General features: G+C 34.2%; 3 protein-coding genes across 3 annotated transcripts in view; 2 read left to right on the top strand and 1 right to left on the bottom strand.

Annotated features, from left to right (window-relative positions):
- LOC126978370 (uncharacterized) overlaps positions 1-19,526 on the bottom strand; it is a 275,304-nt gene that overhangs the window by 229,618 nt on the left and 26,160 nt on the right. The window lies entirely within an intron of this gene.
- Positions 1-19,526, top strand: part of LOC126978335 (myb-like protein Q) — a 149,161-nt gene that overhangs the window by 125,544 nt on the left and 4,091 nt on the right. The window contains exons 12-15 of the mRNA XM_050827075.1: positions 5,151-5,327; positions 12,737-12,933; positions 14,030-14,256; positions 18,315-18,401. Of these exons, the coding sequence (XP_050683032.1) occupies positions 5,151-5,327; positions 12,737-12,933; positions 14,030-14,256; positions 18,315-18,401 (688 nt within the window). The remainder of the gene's footprint in view (positions 1-5,150; positions 5,328-12,736; positions 12,934-14,029; positions 14,257-18,314; positions 18,402-19,526) is intronic.
- On the top strand, positions 6,246-7,734 carry LOC126978368 (serine protease snake-like). Its single transcript, XM_050827129.1, has one exon. The coding sequence runs from the start codon at positions 6,284-6,286 to the stop codon at positions 7,214-7,216; it is 933 nt and encodes a 310-aa protein (XP_050683086.1). The 5' UTR covers positions 6,246-6,283; the 3' UTR covers positions 7,217-7,734.

Raw genomic sequence — 19,526 nt, 5'->3', positions numbered from 1 at the left:
CTTTGTATAGATATGCTTATAGTTTCTTAAGCTCAATTATTTGCTTGGAACGCCATAGTTAATTTTCATCAAAAGTAGCTACAGCTCTCTCTATTAACTATGTGCCAATGAAACTCTCGCAAAATCGGAAACAATTTCGAGTATTAACCCAATCTATTTATGTCCATTGTGATAAATACAATTACAAATTTACTACACGAGCGTGGGTGAATGTAATTAATAAATATTGAATGGCTTAATGTAGTTTGTTATTTATGTACATGTACGATGGATATTGATCGACTTTATTGAGGATTATGTGTTCCCTTTAGGGACCCTGGAGTATAAAGACAGATTTTTGTGTCATCAAAATATAGACCCCATTGTTATCGGTAGTAGATCAGCCAAGCAATTTATATTTTTAATAATGTATCGATGATCAAGTTCTTTTAAGTTGAGGCCCTGGAAATCGTCTTAGGCTGAGGCAAGACATTGGAAAACCAGCGAGAAGAAGCATCTTTTCACATGGGTTGACTTAGGAAATATATCGAAATATATAAATGTGAAATAAAATAAATATGAAGTAGGAGTAATGTCACCTTGAATGGTGTTTTTTTATGCAACTGGGAGCATGTGCACTTGAGTTGATTTTGGTTCCGAAATGTTGAAAATTAGTCATTGTTCTATCAATGCTGTGACGTAATATCTGGATATCACAAGTCCATTGCTATTATTTTCCTATTGATATAATTTATAATGCATACATAAAAATAACCAATTACAACCGCTAAAAAGTCCCCAATCACCACTTGGATAAAATGAATAATATGACTTGAAAGTAAGTATATTGAAGTAAATATATTATTAAAAAGTGGGCTTTTGTTGAATAATTTGTAATAAGATCATTTAAAAAACAATTACGATGCTTGAAAATGGAACACTTTGTGAGTTGGTTACATTTTTGTTTGTGTGATTATCAATTGTTTTTACTTTGTGGCACCGTGAAACTTTCATAGCGACCTGCAATCAATTTTAGGCGAAAAAAATACTCGCCCTGATTTTTCACGAGTTTTGTTTTAGTTGATAAGAAAGTTGCAAATGACTTCATTTAGCACTCGGTGGCGAAGCTCAGTGTATTCGTGGTATTATGAATTCAGAGGAAGACGTGATCAATCTCTGTGATGATTTTCTTGGAGTTTATGCGGAGAATTTTGTTACTGAAACCAATATTGATGAACTAATTGGAAGTGATAAGGAAATACATATCGCCAGATTAGGACTGCTATGGTAAAAGTCAAGTGCAGAGGATTTTGACAAAAGTCAAGTGCAGATTTTGAATTTTCCCCTTGGATTTCGGAAGTTATGCACTTGAGGGATTCTATATTACTTAACAGATGACCAGAAACGACTGCTTATGGAGTTATGATGTAAAATGATTAATGAATATAAAATGTTGAAACATAAAGACTTCGAAGTGTTGCGTACGAAAAAGTTGAATAACTAACAAGAAAATTGTTGCGCCTTTTTTTGTCAAATCGGTACATTGTACTACGGTAATGCTTGAACACCAAAGGACAGTTACTGCAAATCGGTATTTCATCAAAGCTTGCAAAAATCATCTTCACTGCAAAATCGTCATTCATCACGATTCTTCTTGTCTTCATGTGTCTCCACATTCCGATAAGGTAATGAAAGAGTTTTTAAAGGCCTCAAATATAGAACGTGATTTTATTTATTTCCGAAAAATAAAGATATTAGAGCTCTACGATTTACAAGCCCAGAAGAGGCGATAAGCACATTTCAAGAGGCCATTCAAGATATCCTTCAGGAAGCTGTAAGAACTTTATACAACGGTTTCAAATAATGCAATCGTGTAGTAATAAATAATAAATCCTTTACATAATATATGTTATATGACATTCTTAAATACTGTAAGATATAGCTAAATGCCAAATACAGTGAGCAAACAGTTATAGAAACAACCACTATAGCAACGGATGTACCGTACCTTTTACAAGCATAGTGAATAAAAAGGTTTCAAAAAAGCAGAAATGCTTTTGAAACTGCTCGTAAATTGATTTGCTCTTTTTGAACGAAATTCGCTATAAAGTTTCGAGTGTCTGCGAGTGTCAATATTGGTGTCAATACTGTTTCCAATATTCTGCCAATTGCCACTCAATGAAGTCTTTTTGTAAAAATAAATCTAGGAATTTCTTGCTATTGGCCTACGTTTATTATTGAAATTCACTAGATGTTGCTTATTAGTAATTTCTCCTCTTTTGATTTTAAGTAATCTGTTACCAAATGAGGCAGGATTGTATTTTTTTATGGAAAAGGAGAACAATGGAGGGTACGGGTCACCTGTTGAGTAGTAATTACCGCCGCCCACATTCTCTAGCATTCACGCTTGAGGTTCACAGGAGCGTTGCCGGAATGGAAGGTGTACGAGCTTTTTTTGAAGGTCTTCATGTCATATCATCCCGAAAACACCTCACAAGGAAGTTCATTCTACAGCTTTGTAGTACGTGGAAGAAAGCTCCTTGAAAACCGCACAGTGGAGGACCGCAACAGATCCATATGGTGGGGATGATATCCTAACTTATGGCGTATCGTGCGAAAGCGGAATTCGTATGAATTTCTTCTACTCCGTCAGCCCGTGTAAAGTTTACTATTTACGGTGCCCATCAATACACTAACATCCTTATACAGTCGATCGTTTTTCTATCTATACTTATTTGTAATACTGTACTCGCAATCTTTTGATATAAGATTTTGTGTGAATTTGATATGAACTCTACCAGTGTCTGACAGTTTGTGCATAAAACTGTAGTATTCTGTAGCACGCGTTCTTGATGTGGTAACTGTTTACAGCAAGACAAGGATCCGCACTGTAGTGTTTTGAAAAGGATATACAACCATTACTCTTGAGTGTAGATACATTCAGAAGCATATCTTCAAGCTTGAAGAATCGGGGACCTGTCAAGGGACATGCAAATATCCATCGCCTTAATAAGTTTTTCATAACAACATATCCAGACCTTTTCTCGTGTCGTTCGTTGCACATGGAGAAGATGCTTACTAAACATCAGGTTATCTGTAAGCTCATTAGTCCAGCTCTTCCGTAAAACATCCAATTTCGCTCTCTTTTCAGCACCTACCATTGAAACTTAAGAGATCCCTGTTAGTTACAAAACTACAAAAATCTTTAGTATTTCAGGTCAAGGATTTTAAGGCCTAAGTCCATCATAGACTACAAAAAGTTCTTCAACAAGCGCAATATTAGGGTGGTTTTGGAAGATTTTCAAATTAAATTAACACAGACAATTTGCTATCACTAACTCTGTTTCTTCTCCTGTCTACGTTAGATATTCCTTAGATATATAGGGTAGGGTTAGTTGACACTGGCACTGAAACATTGTTGAAAATGTATTGAATTAGGCAGTATTTTTCGGAAATCCATAATTATCGAACTGTTGTGAGTATTCTTAAGTATTAATTCCGCTAATATTTGTTAGTCTATATGCAGAATAAACCTAAAGTCCAATGTCCGTAATCTTAGAATTAGAGGTTTCATTCATTCTCTTCCCCGCCCTCAACAGAAAGACCGAGTTAATAGTTTAATGTTTTAAATAAAACACTTTTAAAGGATTAAAACAGATCTAATTGTATGTATAGTGTATGAAAAAAAAATTTTTTTCATCTACAGTCTCCCTGAAAACGAGATCTGTAAAGGTCTTGAAACGTTGGATTAACTAAAATAAAAATGTAATTCTTACGCAAAAATCTAATGTTAAATTACAGTTACAATTACACGCGTTTTAATCCTTTAAAAGTGTTTTATTTAAATGTGTAACACTCGCGTTAGTCAAAGAAAATACTATTTTTATTTTTTATTCGGAAAACTAACAGGTTACACCAACACAGGTTTCACATATATTTATTATTAACAATAGCTATTTTATACAATAAAGTAAAATACAGTAGCTTAGAAGTAAAATACAACAGAGCTTCTATAATACTAGCTAAATCTTTTAATTAAATAGGGTTTCATTAACTACTAAAGAACATAAATTAAGGCCATGAACATAAAATAATATTAATAGTCCGAACATTAATTCAAAATTACATTAAAATTTATTAAACAAATATTTTGAAAGTAATAATTTAATAGTGTTAGACTTAGAATTAAATATATCAAACGTGTTGAAGTCAGGAAAGTCAATAAAATTGTTAAAATTACTTGCAGATTGTATAAAGAATGATTTATTTCTTATCCTTAGAGGAACTTTAAGGTTTACGAGTGAAAGGAGAATGGCCATATTATAATTTTTTTATGAAAATATAGGACGAGACGAACAGGACGTTCAGCTGATGGTAATTGATACGCCAATACAATGCAGTGCCGCTCAGGATTCTTGAAAAACCCAAAAATTCTGAGCGGTACTACAATTGCGCTCGTCATCTTGAGACATACGATGTTAAGTCTCATTTGGCCAGTAATTTCACTTGCTACGGCGCCCTTCAGACCGAAACACATGCCTACACATTACTGTTTCACGTTGGAAATAGGCGCAGTTGTGGTACCCATAAATCTAGCCGGGTTCCTGTGCAAAGGAGCCCCCCACTGGTGTGTGTGTTTCAAATATGTATTGTCAGATATTTATTATTATGAGTTATCTATGTGTTAATTCAGATAAGATCTGTTAGTCTACATACAGAATGCAACTAACGCTCGCTTGCACGGCTAGATTTAGGAATTAAATGCTTACTCCACCCACGTTCTCAACCAAACAACAGACCTCTAATGGCCATATATAAGTACTTATTACGACGTAAGTGTTCTAATAAATATCATTTATTGACAGATATTTACTAGTATTATTAAGTGTTAATAAATGAGATATGAAAAAATCTGCTTAAACCATCAAATAACTCATGACATTTTATGCCACCAATTAGAATTACACAAATAAAATTTGAAAACAAAATTTTATGAGCGATTCGGAACTCGAACCGACGACCTCTCGCGTTCTGTGTAAGTGCTCTTCCAACTGAGCTAACCGTTACTAGTGTATTAATCCTAGAACTAAGGGGTAACACTTTAAGAACATAACAATTTTCTTAGAATGAGAATTATTTTTCGTTCATAATTAATATTTTTGTATTCGTAGGTCATCAAAATCATCGGACTATGCATCATCTAGACAGTGCAGCAACACGCCCATACCCCAACAACACACAGAAGCGTGCTACTCTCATGCACAGAACATGGCTTCATATGTCCATTACCAGCAACATCGACAACAAGAGAATTTGTACAGAAACTGCGCTCTCTATGCTAACATTGGGTACGTAATTTAATGACCAAATGGTCTCAATTTCAATTATTTATGACATTTCAATCCACGTTCGGCCATATAATTGATATACAAGAAGGGTTTCCTGATATACAAGACTTAGAAGAAATTTTATTTAACATATTTAGGTTTCTAATAAATTCAAAAAAATATTTATTACCTTTGGTTTACAGTTTGAAATGTCAGCAAAACTATATTATTTTAAACTTATTTAAATACAAGTGCTAACCCGGCAATCGTTGTATTGCTATATAAAGTAAGCGCCCGCTCATTGTATTAATCGTCATTTGTGGCGAAATGTCATTGATTGAATTAATTATTTTGCGAATCTATAAGTCAACCAGATAAGTAACCAACAAACATATACTAAAACCTTTTTCAAAACACGCTGCATCTTATGGTATGAGTATTACTCCTATCGGTTCAGTAGTTTTCGCGGTATGGTTATACTGCTCTCGGAAGGAAAAACACATCTCTCCATTTATTAGTATAGATTCCAAACCTAAGTTAATGTAATTAAAAATGCACATGTATATATCTACGTACATACACAATATATGTACATACATATATACAGAGGTATCGGTGACAGAGTCACGAGTTCATTGTACGTACATTTATTTATACTTATTTTCACATGTATTATTGATGGAGGTTATATAATCCATTATTATAGATCTTTTAGTAATCGGTGTTAATTAATCATCGTTAGGAATTGCCCACACTGTAAATCAAATGTAATTAATCCTAAAAACAGAGAAGAATACGCATTGTTAGCAATAAACCATTCATAGGTTTCAAGCGTTTAATCAATTCGCCATATCTGATTAGTTTTGTGTGCAATATTACAGAATGTACTCGTGAGTGTGCGTGCCGCGTAGCCGATAGGTTCGTGTAGTTCGTTTTTGCTGTGTCTTTAGTCTACAAAATCTGAAACCGCAGATAAAATGAAATTATGGAAGATCATTACAAGATCGTGTTTTATACTCTGTGTACTACTCCCAACATCATTGTGCGTCGGAGAGCGAGCATTTGCAGCTTGTGTGAAATACGCCTCCTCTATGTTAGAGTGCCACAATATTCTGAATCCGTCACTTAGAGTAAGAGTACCTATTGACTTGCTGCTCTATCCTCATATGGTTTTGATTGGGTTCAAGAGTAATATATCTGACGATCCAGTCTGGAAGTGTGGTGGCACTTTGATAAGCGATAAATGGGTAGTGACCGCTGCACATTGTATGCAGGACCCTATGAACGGAAAAGCCGCTGTTCTAATGGTCGGCACAGCAACCTTTGAGTTTGATGAAGTCGAGGATCTGATACAACAACGAGGTATAGCTGAGATAGTAATACACCCAAAATACAATCCACCGCGTAAATATCACGACATCGCACTAATGAGAGCAAACCCAGCATTTATATTGAATAGAGATATTAGAATTGCATGTTTGCATCTAGACCATGAGCTTCCAAAGAAAAAATTGACAGCTATAGGTTTCGGGACGACCAGGTCTGGAGCGGCCCAAGGTAGTCAGACACTGATGAAGGTGGACGTTGACTTAGTGGATAGTAAAGTGTGCAATAGATCTATGAATATACTGATCAAAAGGGGGATAATAGAGCGAGGTATAACGAGGAATCAGCTCTGCGCGGGAGATTACGAGAATGGAGGGAAAGACACCTGTCAGGGGGATTCAGGTGGGCCTCTACAGTACATGGAGAATAGGATAGACTGTGTGAAGACGTTCCCACTGCATGTCCTTGTTGGTGTGACGTCATTCGGACGGGATTGCGGAAGGAAAATGGCACCGGGAGTGTATACTCGCGTCTCTGAGTATGTGGAGTGGATTGAAAATATCGTATGGCCTGCAATCTTGTGACGGTCAATAAAAGTGAGCTGGCGACTCAGTAAGTGTCATACACGATATTGCTGTGAGTGAAATGAGGTTGATGGTGACAAATATAGCAAGATAAAATAAAGGGATGTCAATGCTTAATTTATACATTTTAACTACACAAAAGAACCTACTTGAAAAAAAAAGGACAGAAAAAACTTCTCAATTAATCTAAAAATATATGTAATAATGGTAGATAAGTTATAGTTAATTAAAATAATAATCTACATTGAATTTGTGCTGAATTTAATAGTATCACACGTACAATTAGTAATAGTATTGTTGGCATCTTTAATCAAATCTTCAAGTACTGCGATTGAAACCTGTCATAAAAATACACGACAAGTATGGAAACAATACAAATGAATTTCAATTTCAATTTTCATTACTATTTGTTATTTATGAAACGAAAATGTTTTAATGTTTAATGTGTATATTACTAAAACAATATCCTGTAGATGTAGAGATTTTGGACGTTTGGTTAAATTTTACCTAAACACGGATGAAAGATTTTTGTAGTAATAACTTATTTAGGAACAATGTGCAATTTATTTTGTGGTTGTATTAGTGTGAATCGTTAGGTCAATTAATTTATAATAAATTACATATGAAGATGGTTAAGACTTTATGGTTATAGATAAAATAATTGTTGTGTTTCTTTTTATTTTGACGAGACGAGCCGGACGTTCAGTTGATGGTAATTGATACGCCCTGCCCATTACAATGCAGTGCCGCTCAGGATTCTTGAAAACCCCAAAAATTGTGAGTGGCACTACAACTGCGCTCGTCACCTTGGAGACATAAGATGTTAAGTCTCATTTGCCCAGTAATTTCACTAGCTACGGCGCCCTTCATACCGAAATACAGTAATGCACATTACTGCTTCACGACAGTAATAGGCGCCGTTGTGGTACCCATAATCTAGCCGGCATCGTGTGCAAAGGAGCCTCCCACTGGTATTAACAATGCCTTGGTGGAGTTTTTCCCTTCTATATTTATTATATATCACTAAATTTATTACTTCTAATATTATAAAGAGGAAAGATTTGATTGTTTGTCTGTTTGCATTGAATAGACTACGAAACTACTGAACCGATTTGAAAAATTATTTCGCTGTTGGTATGCTACACTATCCCCAGGTGACATATTATATACATAGGCTTTATTTTTCCAAAAAAAATAGGAATTCTTACTAAAACTCGAATTATGTAACCCAAGGGTTCAATAAAATACCCAAAATATTTTTTACATCGCGTGTGCTGCGTACACTATAATGATAGTATAAAATAATATACTAAGAATATACATATTACTTACACAAAGAGTCCCGACATCATATGTCATAAGTTTCCTTTTATTTTAAAATACCGCTAACTACGTGCTCAGTCCTGTGTATACGCGGACGAAGTCGCGGGGTATCAACTTGTTAATATTACAAAAATTAATTATTATTGTTTTAAGAAAATTTATTGAATTAGGCGTTACTTTGCGGAAGTCCATAATTATACAAATGATTTTGGCGAGACAATACGTCCTGAGGATGCCTCGAGTAGAGGCGAGACACGTGTCGAATTGTTTTAAGAACAAATATTGGCGGAATTAACACTAAAGAAAACTTAAATCATTTGTATATTATTGTTTTTATTTTATCGTTACAAGTTTTCACTTCTCTCGGTAGTCCTATTACTTGTTTTTTTTAATTTTTAATATCAAACTTTCGTATCGTTTTAATTCGATTGAAATCTATCTAGATTAATTGCAGCACTAAAATAATCATTCACTCGTCGCCCATGAAGCTCGTAAGAGGAAAACTGGAGCGCAATTAGAAGGCATTTTGCATTATAATGGGGCCCTACCACATACAAGACTCTGTTTAGTGACGTCATTGTACGTATATGTATATTACACGTCTCATATTATCTATATATGTATATTAAAATGAATTGCTGTTCGTTAGTCTCGCTAAAATTCGAGAACGGCTGGACCGATTCGGCTAATTTTGGTCTTGAATTCTTTGTGGAAGTTCACAGAAGGTTTAAAAGGTGATAAATATGAAAATGTTCGGAATTAAATAAAAGCAATAATTTTGTTTTTCCTTTGATGTGTCCCCCGTCCTCCAGAAATCAAATTGAAACAATAGTTTAAAATGAATAACTAAGTAATTAGAATCTTTGTATCTTTCTTACTTTTTCAGGAGGTAAAAGACAAATTAATTTCAGCCACCTATAGTCGGTAGATTAACTACAGTTGTTAACTATGATGGCAATACAACGTTTGCTGGGTCAGCTAGTGTATATTAAAAATTGTTGTATTTAAAAGTATATCCATAAAAATTTTTATAATATAATATAAAGTCTTTTATAATGGGACAGTATGGGGACAATCTTTCCTGAAGAAGTTAAAGGAAAACTGCCTCAGGAACCATTTTGATCTTTTTTGTTAAAACGATTTTGGCATAGTTACTTTCTTGGTCAAGCGCGAGTTGTACAAAAAAATCTTTTTAGTGAAATTATTTTAAGGCATTTCATTTAATAAAAAAAAAACTTGTACTGCAGAATTTGCTCAAATTTAATAAAATATTTTCTCATACTAAAAGCCATTTCTTGCAAAGTACCTAAACCACAGTCGATACTTACTAAGCAATTTGGTGTAACTAGCAAGTGTACTTAGACTTTGCTCAGACTTTACTTACGTAAAACTTTGCTGAGTGTAAGCTTAGCTTAATCTTTAATTTTATTTTAAAGTCATTTGACACCTGAAATTAAACTGAGCATAACCTAAGACAGCCCAATACAAAAGTCAAATTCGCGTTTCATCACATACAGCTAAGTTTTTTTTTATGATAATAATGGACGAGACGATCAGGACGTTCAGCTGATGGTAATTGATACAGCCTGCCCATTACAATGCAGTACCGTTCAGGATTCTTGAATAACTCAAAAATTCTGGGTGGCACTACGATTGCACTCGTCACCTTGAGACAAGTGAGTTAAGTCCTAAGCTACGGCGCCCTTCAGACCGAAACACAGTAATGCTTACAACGGCAGAAATAGGCGCCGTTGTGGTACCCATATTCTAGCCGGCATCCTGTGCAATGGAACCTCCCACTGGTGGTAAGTTTTAGATAAATAAAGTCTGAGTAAAGTCTAAGTACACTCCATAGATCTCATCCTTAGACCCGAACTCCGGCCACGAATTGCGTAGAATTTGAAGTCTTACTAAAGATCTAAAGTGCAAACGTAATTTAATATTTCAATATGAAAGAGAATCGACTAGGTTATTTTCTTCTAGACTAACCCGCTCAAAGTCACGCGTGGCGAGTGTAGGTACCTTTACATTCAGTTTTTGAAGTCAGTTTTTTATTTTTTACTTTTTCGTGTCTTTAATCAGGTAAACTATAAGATATAGTTGCTTTTTACTGTCATATATTAAATAGTAATATTTTTAAGTAGTTAGTATGGATAGTCTTACGAAAGGTGCCGCGTGCTTTAAAGAATATAGATCCAAAAAACGCTATTTCACGTTCTGGTTAGACACTGAAATATCGTGAAGAACGTTTGCTAGCTATGAAAGATAGGTACCCACTTATTGGGACACAATAGTAATAATAATATATAATATAATGAACCTAAATGAAAACTCCTTAGCTACACAAACATCGACTAAAACAATAATATTCATAAAATGAAAACTACTAGGCCAAACTATGTACATTTTTTATTGGACCAACATTCCGCATCAAACTAAAGAGAATCTTGAAAATCGGATCATATTCCTCTGCGTAATTAGTGTGCATACATAAAAGAAAATACTAATCGAATTGAGAACCTCTGACGTATGACGCTCCACCTAGGACAACATTGATAAATTATATTTGAGACAAGATGTTATCTTAGAAGAGAGAATTATTATAAAATCCCAGAAGCTGTGAGGTTAGTAATCCAGATCAGAAATATTGCTTTATTCAACTTAATGAAACGTATAGTATTTGTAGAGTCACGGTAGGTACTGTGGGCGACAAACATACATAATATGAATAAATAAGGTAACAAAGACTGCAGTAAGTGAAGCTGCGTTTTGATCACAAATCTTAAGGGAGCACAATAAACCTTCGCTGTTTGGAGTCCCTCGCTCTCTTCCTCACGATGGTTCAGAAATCCACACGGTGAATCCAAGAGATACAATTTATTTGGACTTTGTAATATACCTTCATCTGTCAAAGAAATTATATTGAGATATATATAAATGCTTACAAGATGATAATGCTATTAAAATCATACCAGTTTACATATAGACGTGCTTCCACATCAATGTGAATATATAGGTGGTCTTATGTAGAAGGCGATAAAGGCTAGTTTCGTCTTTGTATAGTTCGCTATTGTAACCCCGAACCAAAGATGTTGTTGTGTTTTCATAACATATTCACGTCAGTTATGTCTAAGTTTCAAATACCCAACGGCAGTACCCTACAGATGTACTGCTTTGACAAGGATCTTAATTGATGTTTTCCAGATTGCCGTCATTTTTATAATAAATACATCCATATCAATAAGAAAACTAATAAAACTACTAAATAATAGTTTAACATACTGTAAAATAACAGTTTTTACTAAATGCATATTTTATTAATAGTTCCTAACTTAAACAATGTGCTTATTTAAAAATGCTATTTTTATATTTATGTTTGCTGTGTATCTGTTTCCCCTTATCCGCAACAACTGACCCGATTATAACAGGCCTTATGCTGGCAGAAAACCAATGCTATAGGGAATAACTTTATTTAATCACCCAATAACCCTTGAAACTATTGTGTATTTTATAGAGCCTTCAAGAAATTGAAATAAGCAATTCCGTATTTCTGGTGTAGTAATTATGCATATCGATATGTGCAAAAGGGTTATGTATTCTTGTCACCGTTTATTCAATCATATTAATATTATAAATGTGAAAGTTTGTATGTCTGGATGTATGTTTGAACTTCTTTAACGCAAAAACTACTGAATGGATTTTGATGAAACTTAACAATAATAAAGCTTACACACCAGAATAACACATATGCTATTATTTATAATACTATCGCGTGAATTATACTTTATATGGCAAAACAACGTTTGCCGGGACAGCTAGTTCATAATAATAATGACTTTAACGGCCCAACAAATAAAATTGGCATAGAGTTATACTTAAGAATAAAACAAGAATATGCAAGAATTTACAAATAGACATTTTGCTTACGATTGGTTTATATGCAAGGCTGCTCGATATTCGGAAAACTTGACAGTGTTGTCAGCGATATAGTCGATATTCTGCATATTCTTGGTTTATTCTCAAGTATAACTTTATGCCAAGTTTGTTACTGTCTTTAACCAAACTGATATTATATGGCATGAACAGCTCTCTTCAGCAGCGGACTGTATTAATGTCAAGAGCATGACTCACAACAAAAGTTAGGGTTGTGAACACTCAGAATTTTAATTGCATATTTAGAAATTATTTATATTTCAGTTGTTCCGACAGTAGTCAAGAGTTGTACAGTTCACAAACGAGCTCGGAACAAACTTCCCCGGTACGTTCCGCATCACGATGCCGGCGACCGGAGTCTCCTCCACCGATTCGCAATCATCATCAGCTTCTCTACGTGCCGTATAGCGCACACTACAATTATCAGCAGGAGTATGCTCAGCAATGGGCAGCCAATGACTGTGAGTAAACTTTTATTCAAAATTTTTCACATTGTTTTTCACCGTTCGCTAGATCTCCAATGCGGTAGCCCTAAGTTGTTTGTGTTCAAATGGTTTATGCCTTTACCACACCAAAAGAAACGATACTCCAAATGCTATTTTTTTTATGAAAATAAGGGACGAGACGAGCAGAACGTTCAGCTGATGGTGATTTTTGAAAAACCCAAAAATTCTGAGTGGCACTACAGCTGCGCTTGTCACTTTGAGACATAAGATGTTAAGTCTCATTTGCTCAGTAATTTCACTAGCTACGACGCCCTTCAGTCCGAAACACAGTAATCTTTACACATTACTGCTTCACGGCAGAAATAGGCACCGTTGCGGTACCCCTAATCTTGCCGGCAGCCTGTGCAAAGGAGCCTCCCACTGGTAAATCCAAATGCTGCCAGCCCTGTAAATATTTAACTTATTTTATCGCCTCATAGTTCCACAAGTATGTAAGAAAGAAAGAGGTATGTAAGAAATCTCACTTATAATATTCTCTCCCGTCTCCCGCTGTCTCATTAAAATTTTATCCTACGCCGTTCCTATCATACTTCACATATTTTTTCATATAACTCTTAGCAAAATTTACTTCTAAGAGAAGGGTGTCTTGAGTGAACTCACTTACAGTATTTATAACTTCCAATTAAAAATATTATGAAACTTTTTAATTAACAGCATAATTATGATGGTTAGATTTTATGCTCTCAAAGAAGTGAACCTTGTGAGTTTGGATTAGTATCGATCTCTTTAAAAAAATTATATAAGGTCTAACTATGGATATTTACGGTTATCACAGCATGAAGCAATTTAGGTTTTTTGAATTGTCTGCCACAAGTTTAAGATACAAATCAATAATACGTGCATTAGAAGTTTTGGAAAATATATTTAGTGTTAAGCATTGTTTTGTTATTCATTTAGTTCAACAAACGCTAAAACAACAAGGTACATTGAAAATCGCCTATAACATAATATGATTTATGATATGAAAATATTAAAGGTTACGAATTTAACCTACTCTCTGTTTGTAGCGTAGGCGTACGTGTAGCTGATTAATATGTTTTTTGCTTCGCAGATAGCCGTATGCACTCATACTATCAGCAACAGCAAAGTCGAAGCGGTATGAGCACACCGCAGCCGCCTCAACAGCAACAGCATCAGCAACAACACCAACAACACCACCAACAACAACACCAACATCAACACCAGCAACAACACCAACAGCAACACCAACAACAGCAACAACATCAGCATCCTGTGCAGCCGCAACGAGCTCATTATACACACCCATTGCAAATACAGGTTTGTATTTTTTGGTATTATCTTTAGAGCCTACTCTATTTTTTTGTGTTAAATAATGTTGTATTTGTAAGATTTCATCAATAGAAAATTCCTTATTTTTAGGAATGTTTCGCATCATAATTATTGTTAGCAACTCAAAACTATACAAAATTTAAAACGAGTAACGAAGGTTAGGTTCTTAAGGAAGAACTAAGGATTTATGTGATTTAATAAGTAAATATAATATCTACAAAATATCTCTTTAGAAATGAACCATTTATTCATACCATAAGTATGGTAATATTCTTAAGAATGTTTAAAAAAAATTGTTGACACAATACATTGGGTATGTTCCGATATGCACTGCGAGCACTGCACAGTGCTATCACTGTAGAAAAATTCGTTCCGTTATGGACTGCCAGTATACTGCCGCAGTACCCTAGGGAAATATATGACGTCATAAATCGCCGACATATTCTACTGTGAGCACTGGCGTTTTCGAGGTAAGGTACTCGCAGTACTTTGATCACGTGATCATTCAAAACTTTTTTTTAACTTGACAGTACTCCAACAACAGTTTTTTTATGAACTAGAAAACTTTAATACACTCATTTGAATGCTGCGTCAAAAAATGCGACTGACAGTATACGGGATTGTGTTCTGTTTTAGACAGTAACCAGTATAACTCACTACAAAGGAACGGCTTCACAGTATACTAAATTGACGTCACACAGTACAGTGGTCGCAGTGCATATCGGAATATACCCATTATAAACATGTGGTGGTTGGTTTATCTTGTCATCCGGGAAATGCATTTATTGTTATAACAACTATAATATTAATCAATCATATTTATAGCTATATTTTTTTAAATTACCTTTATTTACAGTGTATGTATCTTGAAGCATCCCCTGTACTCGCGAAGTTTTTATATTTTTTCTTTCATTACTCTATTATATTTGTGCATTTTCTTGCGTAATAAAAAATTTGTGCGACGAAAAAGCTGTAAATATTGATTAAGGTTCAAATTAATTAACTGTCACTAAACAGTGAAAATAATTAGTGACAATATGTTTCTTGTTACTTATTTATTCATTTATTTCTTATTAACAAATTACATATTATAGGTAATAAAATTATTGTACACTTCTCATTAAAGCCCGACTTTTACGTGCTAAACTTTGACATTCATAAATGTTATTTTTTTACTTAAATGAATAAATAATCTTTTGCGTTTGAGTTTTAATTTTAGCTTGAGTGATTGTAGGTACTCCATTGTACGAAAAAAATCTCAAAACCATATTATCACTTAATCCCTTTGCAGTGCAGAAGCCTTTTTTGGCTACTGGCATAAGGGGCTATATATACCCCTCTTCCGTCGTTCCAAAATTATATCTATCCATTTAAATTATTTTTCAACAAAATCAAACAAGGACATGAAAATCAACAAATAATAAAAAATATATGTTATGTTTCCAAGTTTAGAATGTTTTAGTGTTGTAATAAATAGACATAAAACGTGATGTCACAAAATTTCACCCCTCCCTCCCCTTAACGTATGACGTAATTTATGGATGGCCAAGGGATGGCCACTAATAGTGCTGTATGGCTCTCTAGCTTTATATACACAGAACACAGAAAGAAAGTAGAAGTAGTATCGCATTATTATTATATTAATATATTAAAATTGCGTACCCAAAGTCATAAATTTAAACATAAACCGCTATTTTTTTCTATGGAATAGGAGGACAAACGAGCGTACGGGTCACCTGTTGTTAAGTGATCACCGCCGCCCACAATCTCTTGCAACACCAGAGGAATCACAGGAGCGTTGCCGGCCTTTAAGGAAGGTGTACGCGCTTTTGTTAATTAATTAATTTGTTAATTGCAGAAAACATCCTTAAAGTGAATGTTTCATCATATCACATGCTATATTTGACTGTCAAAATGAGAAAGAAAGTGACTGTATTTTAATGAAACTTTAAAGATAAGGATAAAAGGAGGGTCCATAGCTACTACGTAAGTCGGTACTGGCTAGGAGCCGATCTAAATCCTAGCCAACAGATATGTTTGAAGCGTTTAAGCAAAAACAATCATACATCGTGAACTTATAATGTCAAATAATTTCAAGGAGCATCCTTCTGCAACTAGCGGTATATCTCATTCGGACTTCTAATTGGCCTAGTCATCCAGTGCCAAAATAAAATACAGAATTCAAATAAATCTTAAAAGATATTATGTTTCTATTACGGTAAATTGATACTTGCGTATAAAGTCCATAAGACTGTGAAGAAGAGTACTTAAGATGTGCCAAACCAATGACGTTCTATACATAACCGTCATTGTGCCAAACATTACTCGCTTGCTGTGCTCCACCCCAGATGTCACCCAGTCTAGCTCCTCACAGAAACATAAACCTTATTAACGTATATATCAACGTATGCGTACATAAATTGCAAATCGCACGTAATATTTCATTGATATGCTTCAAATAACATAGTGGTTGCATTGGATATCGATAAAACAAAGTTGTGTAATTCCTAATTGATTTACATATTGACAGTAATTTAAGATTGTGATGAATTATAAGAAGGTTAAAATATATTTATTTAATAAAATTTATTGTATATTGTAATTGCAAGTAAAACGATTTGCACTGTTACTTTAATTATCTATTGTTTTTTTTTGTATATAGTTTCCATATTTTCATGTCTATTTATTGCGAGACGCGTTTAGTAACACTGGTTTCCAAGTTGGTGGCAGAGGCCAACTCTTGTCTTTATCAAACCCTGATGAAGGACTTCCAATCTCGCATGTTCTATATTAAATGCATAATCATGCAAATGATGCGCTTTAAAATTCTACACACGATATTTTTACCCTACTACAGATACTCCAGAGGATTACTATTTTTGACCAATATACTTACAGTATAATATAAATCCGTTCCGTATTTTAACGAAAGCGATGTGATATATATTTGATGATTCGATGCGTCTCAGAAATCCACGTGAAACAGTTTAACATTCCTTATATATTATACTTAGCCCAGACATTATTATATAAGAAATAAAAATGTATTTACGGTATTAAATACTTTTGATTTAAACAAAAATAAACTAAAACTATGAGTAGTAGTAGATATCCATTGCTTTCTCTAGAGTATTCAGAGTCTAGTACCACCGTGTTGCTTAGAAACTTAGTCCTTTAAAATTTACTAGTTTGTAGTCCAAATAGTCCAGATTTATTCTCCAATCTGGTCAAGCAATAACGACAGATGTCTACTGTGCCGAACTCCGAACAATGATAGCAAAACTAGCAGTGAAACAGCCCCGTCTCAAATTGATCTTCACCATAATTGCTCTATAATAAAGCGAGACTTCATACAGCACGGAAAACCATTTTAACTCTACAAGAACATTAATTAGAAACCTCCGTATTTGCCAGACCTTGCTCCAACGAACTAGGTACCATCTTTTTCGTGATTTAGACAATTTTCTATGTGATGAAAAGATTTTTTCTCAGGAGACTGTACAGAATGCTTTTACACAGTTTGTCGAATCCAGATCAACAGAGTTCTATCGCAAAGGCATAAATGACCATTCTTTCAGATGGCAGTAATGTATAGATTATCTTGGTAATTATTTTGATTAAATAAAGATGTTAATTAAAAAAAAATCAGTACAAATCGGCAATTTCAACTTTAGTCCCTAATATTTTAATTATGTATATAATATGTCCTATAGAAATAGTATGATTGACGTCAAATAAGACTATACTTAAATTATCGATATATCGTAATCGATATGGTTAATCTCTAGCTGACATGCTTCCGATCAAAAATATTTAATGCCCGCTCTATACTCGCGAGCGATTATTGCTATGAATTCCCGCTGCGTTTCGCGTCGTGAACTATGCGTTTAATCGTATCCCTCTACACTCGCAAATCTTTGGAGTCTCGTTCGCTTCTTCAAAGATAATGGACGATAACAACGCGATTGCTTCTGCTAATGTGACGCAATATGCTATCGCGTACTATAATTAATTAGCTTTATTTCATTATTACTATAATTTTTCAGACATTGTGTGCTGCACCAGCTCGGTACCGAACTGTGCCAGCCCCTCAACCTGGCGGAGGAAAACAAATGATTTGTTATTCAGAAAAGGTAAGCCCTAAGGTCGGTCGGCGCCGCTCACCATATGTAATAATTAATAATAATATTTTTGTGCGATGGACAATGCGACCATCGAATATGTATGTATGTATGTATCGGCCGAACCAAATCCGATCATGTATTTATAGCTATACTGAACGATCGATTTGTACTAAACAATTGATTTGTTATGCCTACTACTCGGTTGGTTCGTGTTAGTAAGACTTTTGTTGGGCGATGTATATGCTTCTATAATAAAATGTACAAAACAAATGTGTTACGAAATTTAAAAGAATTGTTAAGAAACGTTTGTGTGGGAATGGTTACTATAGCATAAACGATTTTCTTAATGACACCACGGACTTGAAATAAAGCCAAGACCCTCAGGCTCTTTAATTATAAATGTTTATTGTACGATTATCACATTGTTATCCATATTTTTATATAAAAAAAGCCCGCTGAGTTTCTTGCACCCATTCTTCTCAGGTATCAGGCAGTCTCTTTTGATGTGTGGTAGTTTTTGACGTTCAATAAGTGATTTTGAATCCTATTTTGAATGAAAATATTTGAATTTGTATGTTTATCGTCTTTATTTAAAAAAAAGCTCTAGTTAAAAAAATAACTTTTGAAAAGAATTTAAAATAAATGTGAGTCTTTTTAAATATAATTGCGGACAATAATATTATTTAGTTGATGTTTCATAGTACCGCGTTTGTCTTGCCCAATTTCAGGGGCTTGTTAAATGGAAAAATATATTAAATACGAGCAAATAATAACTTAGACTAGTTATAATTAGGTGCATTTGTCAAACAACCTTTCTATGACCAAGTTTTATATTATTAGTTTGGCACTAGGCACCTAGTCTTGCCATAAATATTGAAAAAATAATTTTCTATTGCATATAACATTTATTTCATTTACTGTGTGTTACTTTAATACATAAATATAATACGATTTAAAATGTAAAAATCTTATTTGAAGTGGTCTCCATTGGCTGCTATAAAGTCCTTTAAACGTTGAGGCCAGTTATCAATACAAAAGCACGCACACTTTCCAAAAAACCATAAATCATACTCCAGCGGATTAAGATAGGGACTAGACAACGCCCAGTCTTCTGCTCTGATGAAGTCCGAAATG

The sequence above is a fragment of the Leptidea sinapis genome, chromosome Z (genome assembly GCF_905404315.1).
Source record: "Leptidea sinapis chromosome Z, ilLepSina1.1, whole genome shotgun sequence".
Classification (NCBI taxonomy): Eukaryota; Metazoa; Arthropoda; class Insecta; order Lepidoptera; family Pieridae; genus Leptidea; species Leptidea sinapis.
The sequence above is the reverse complement of the archived record's forward strand: the minus strand, read 5'-3'. Positions and strand labels throughout refer to the sequence as shown.

What these genes read in the sequence shown, in the direction of transcription:
- LOC126978368 (XM_050827129.1), top strand. Translation starts at nt 6,284, where the DNA reads ATGAAATTATGGAAGATCATTACAAGATCGTGTTTTATACTCTGTGTA.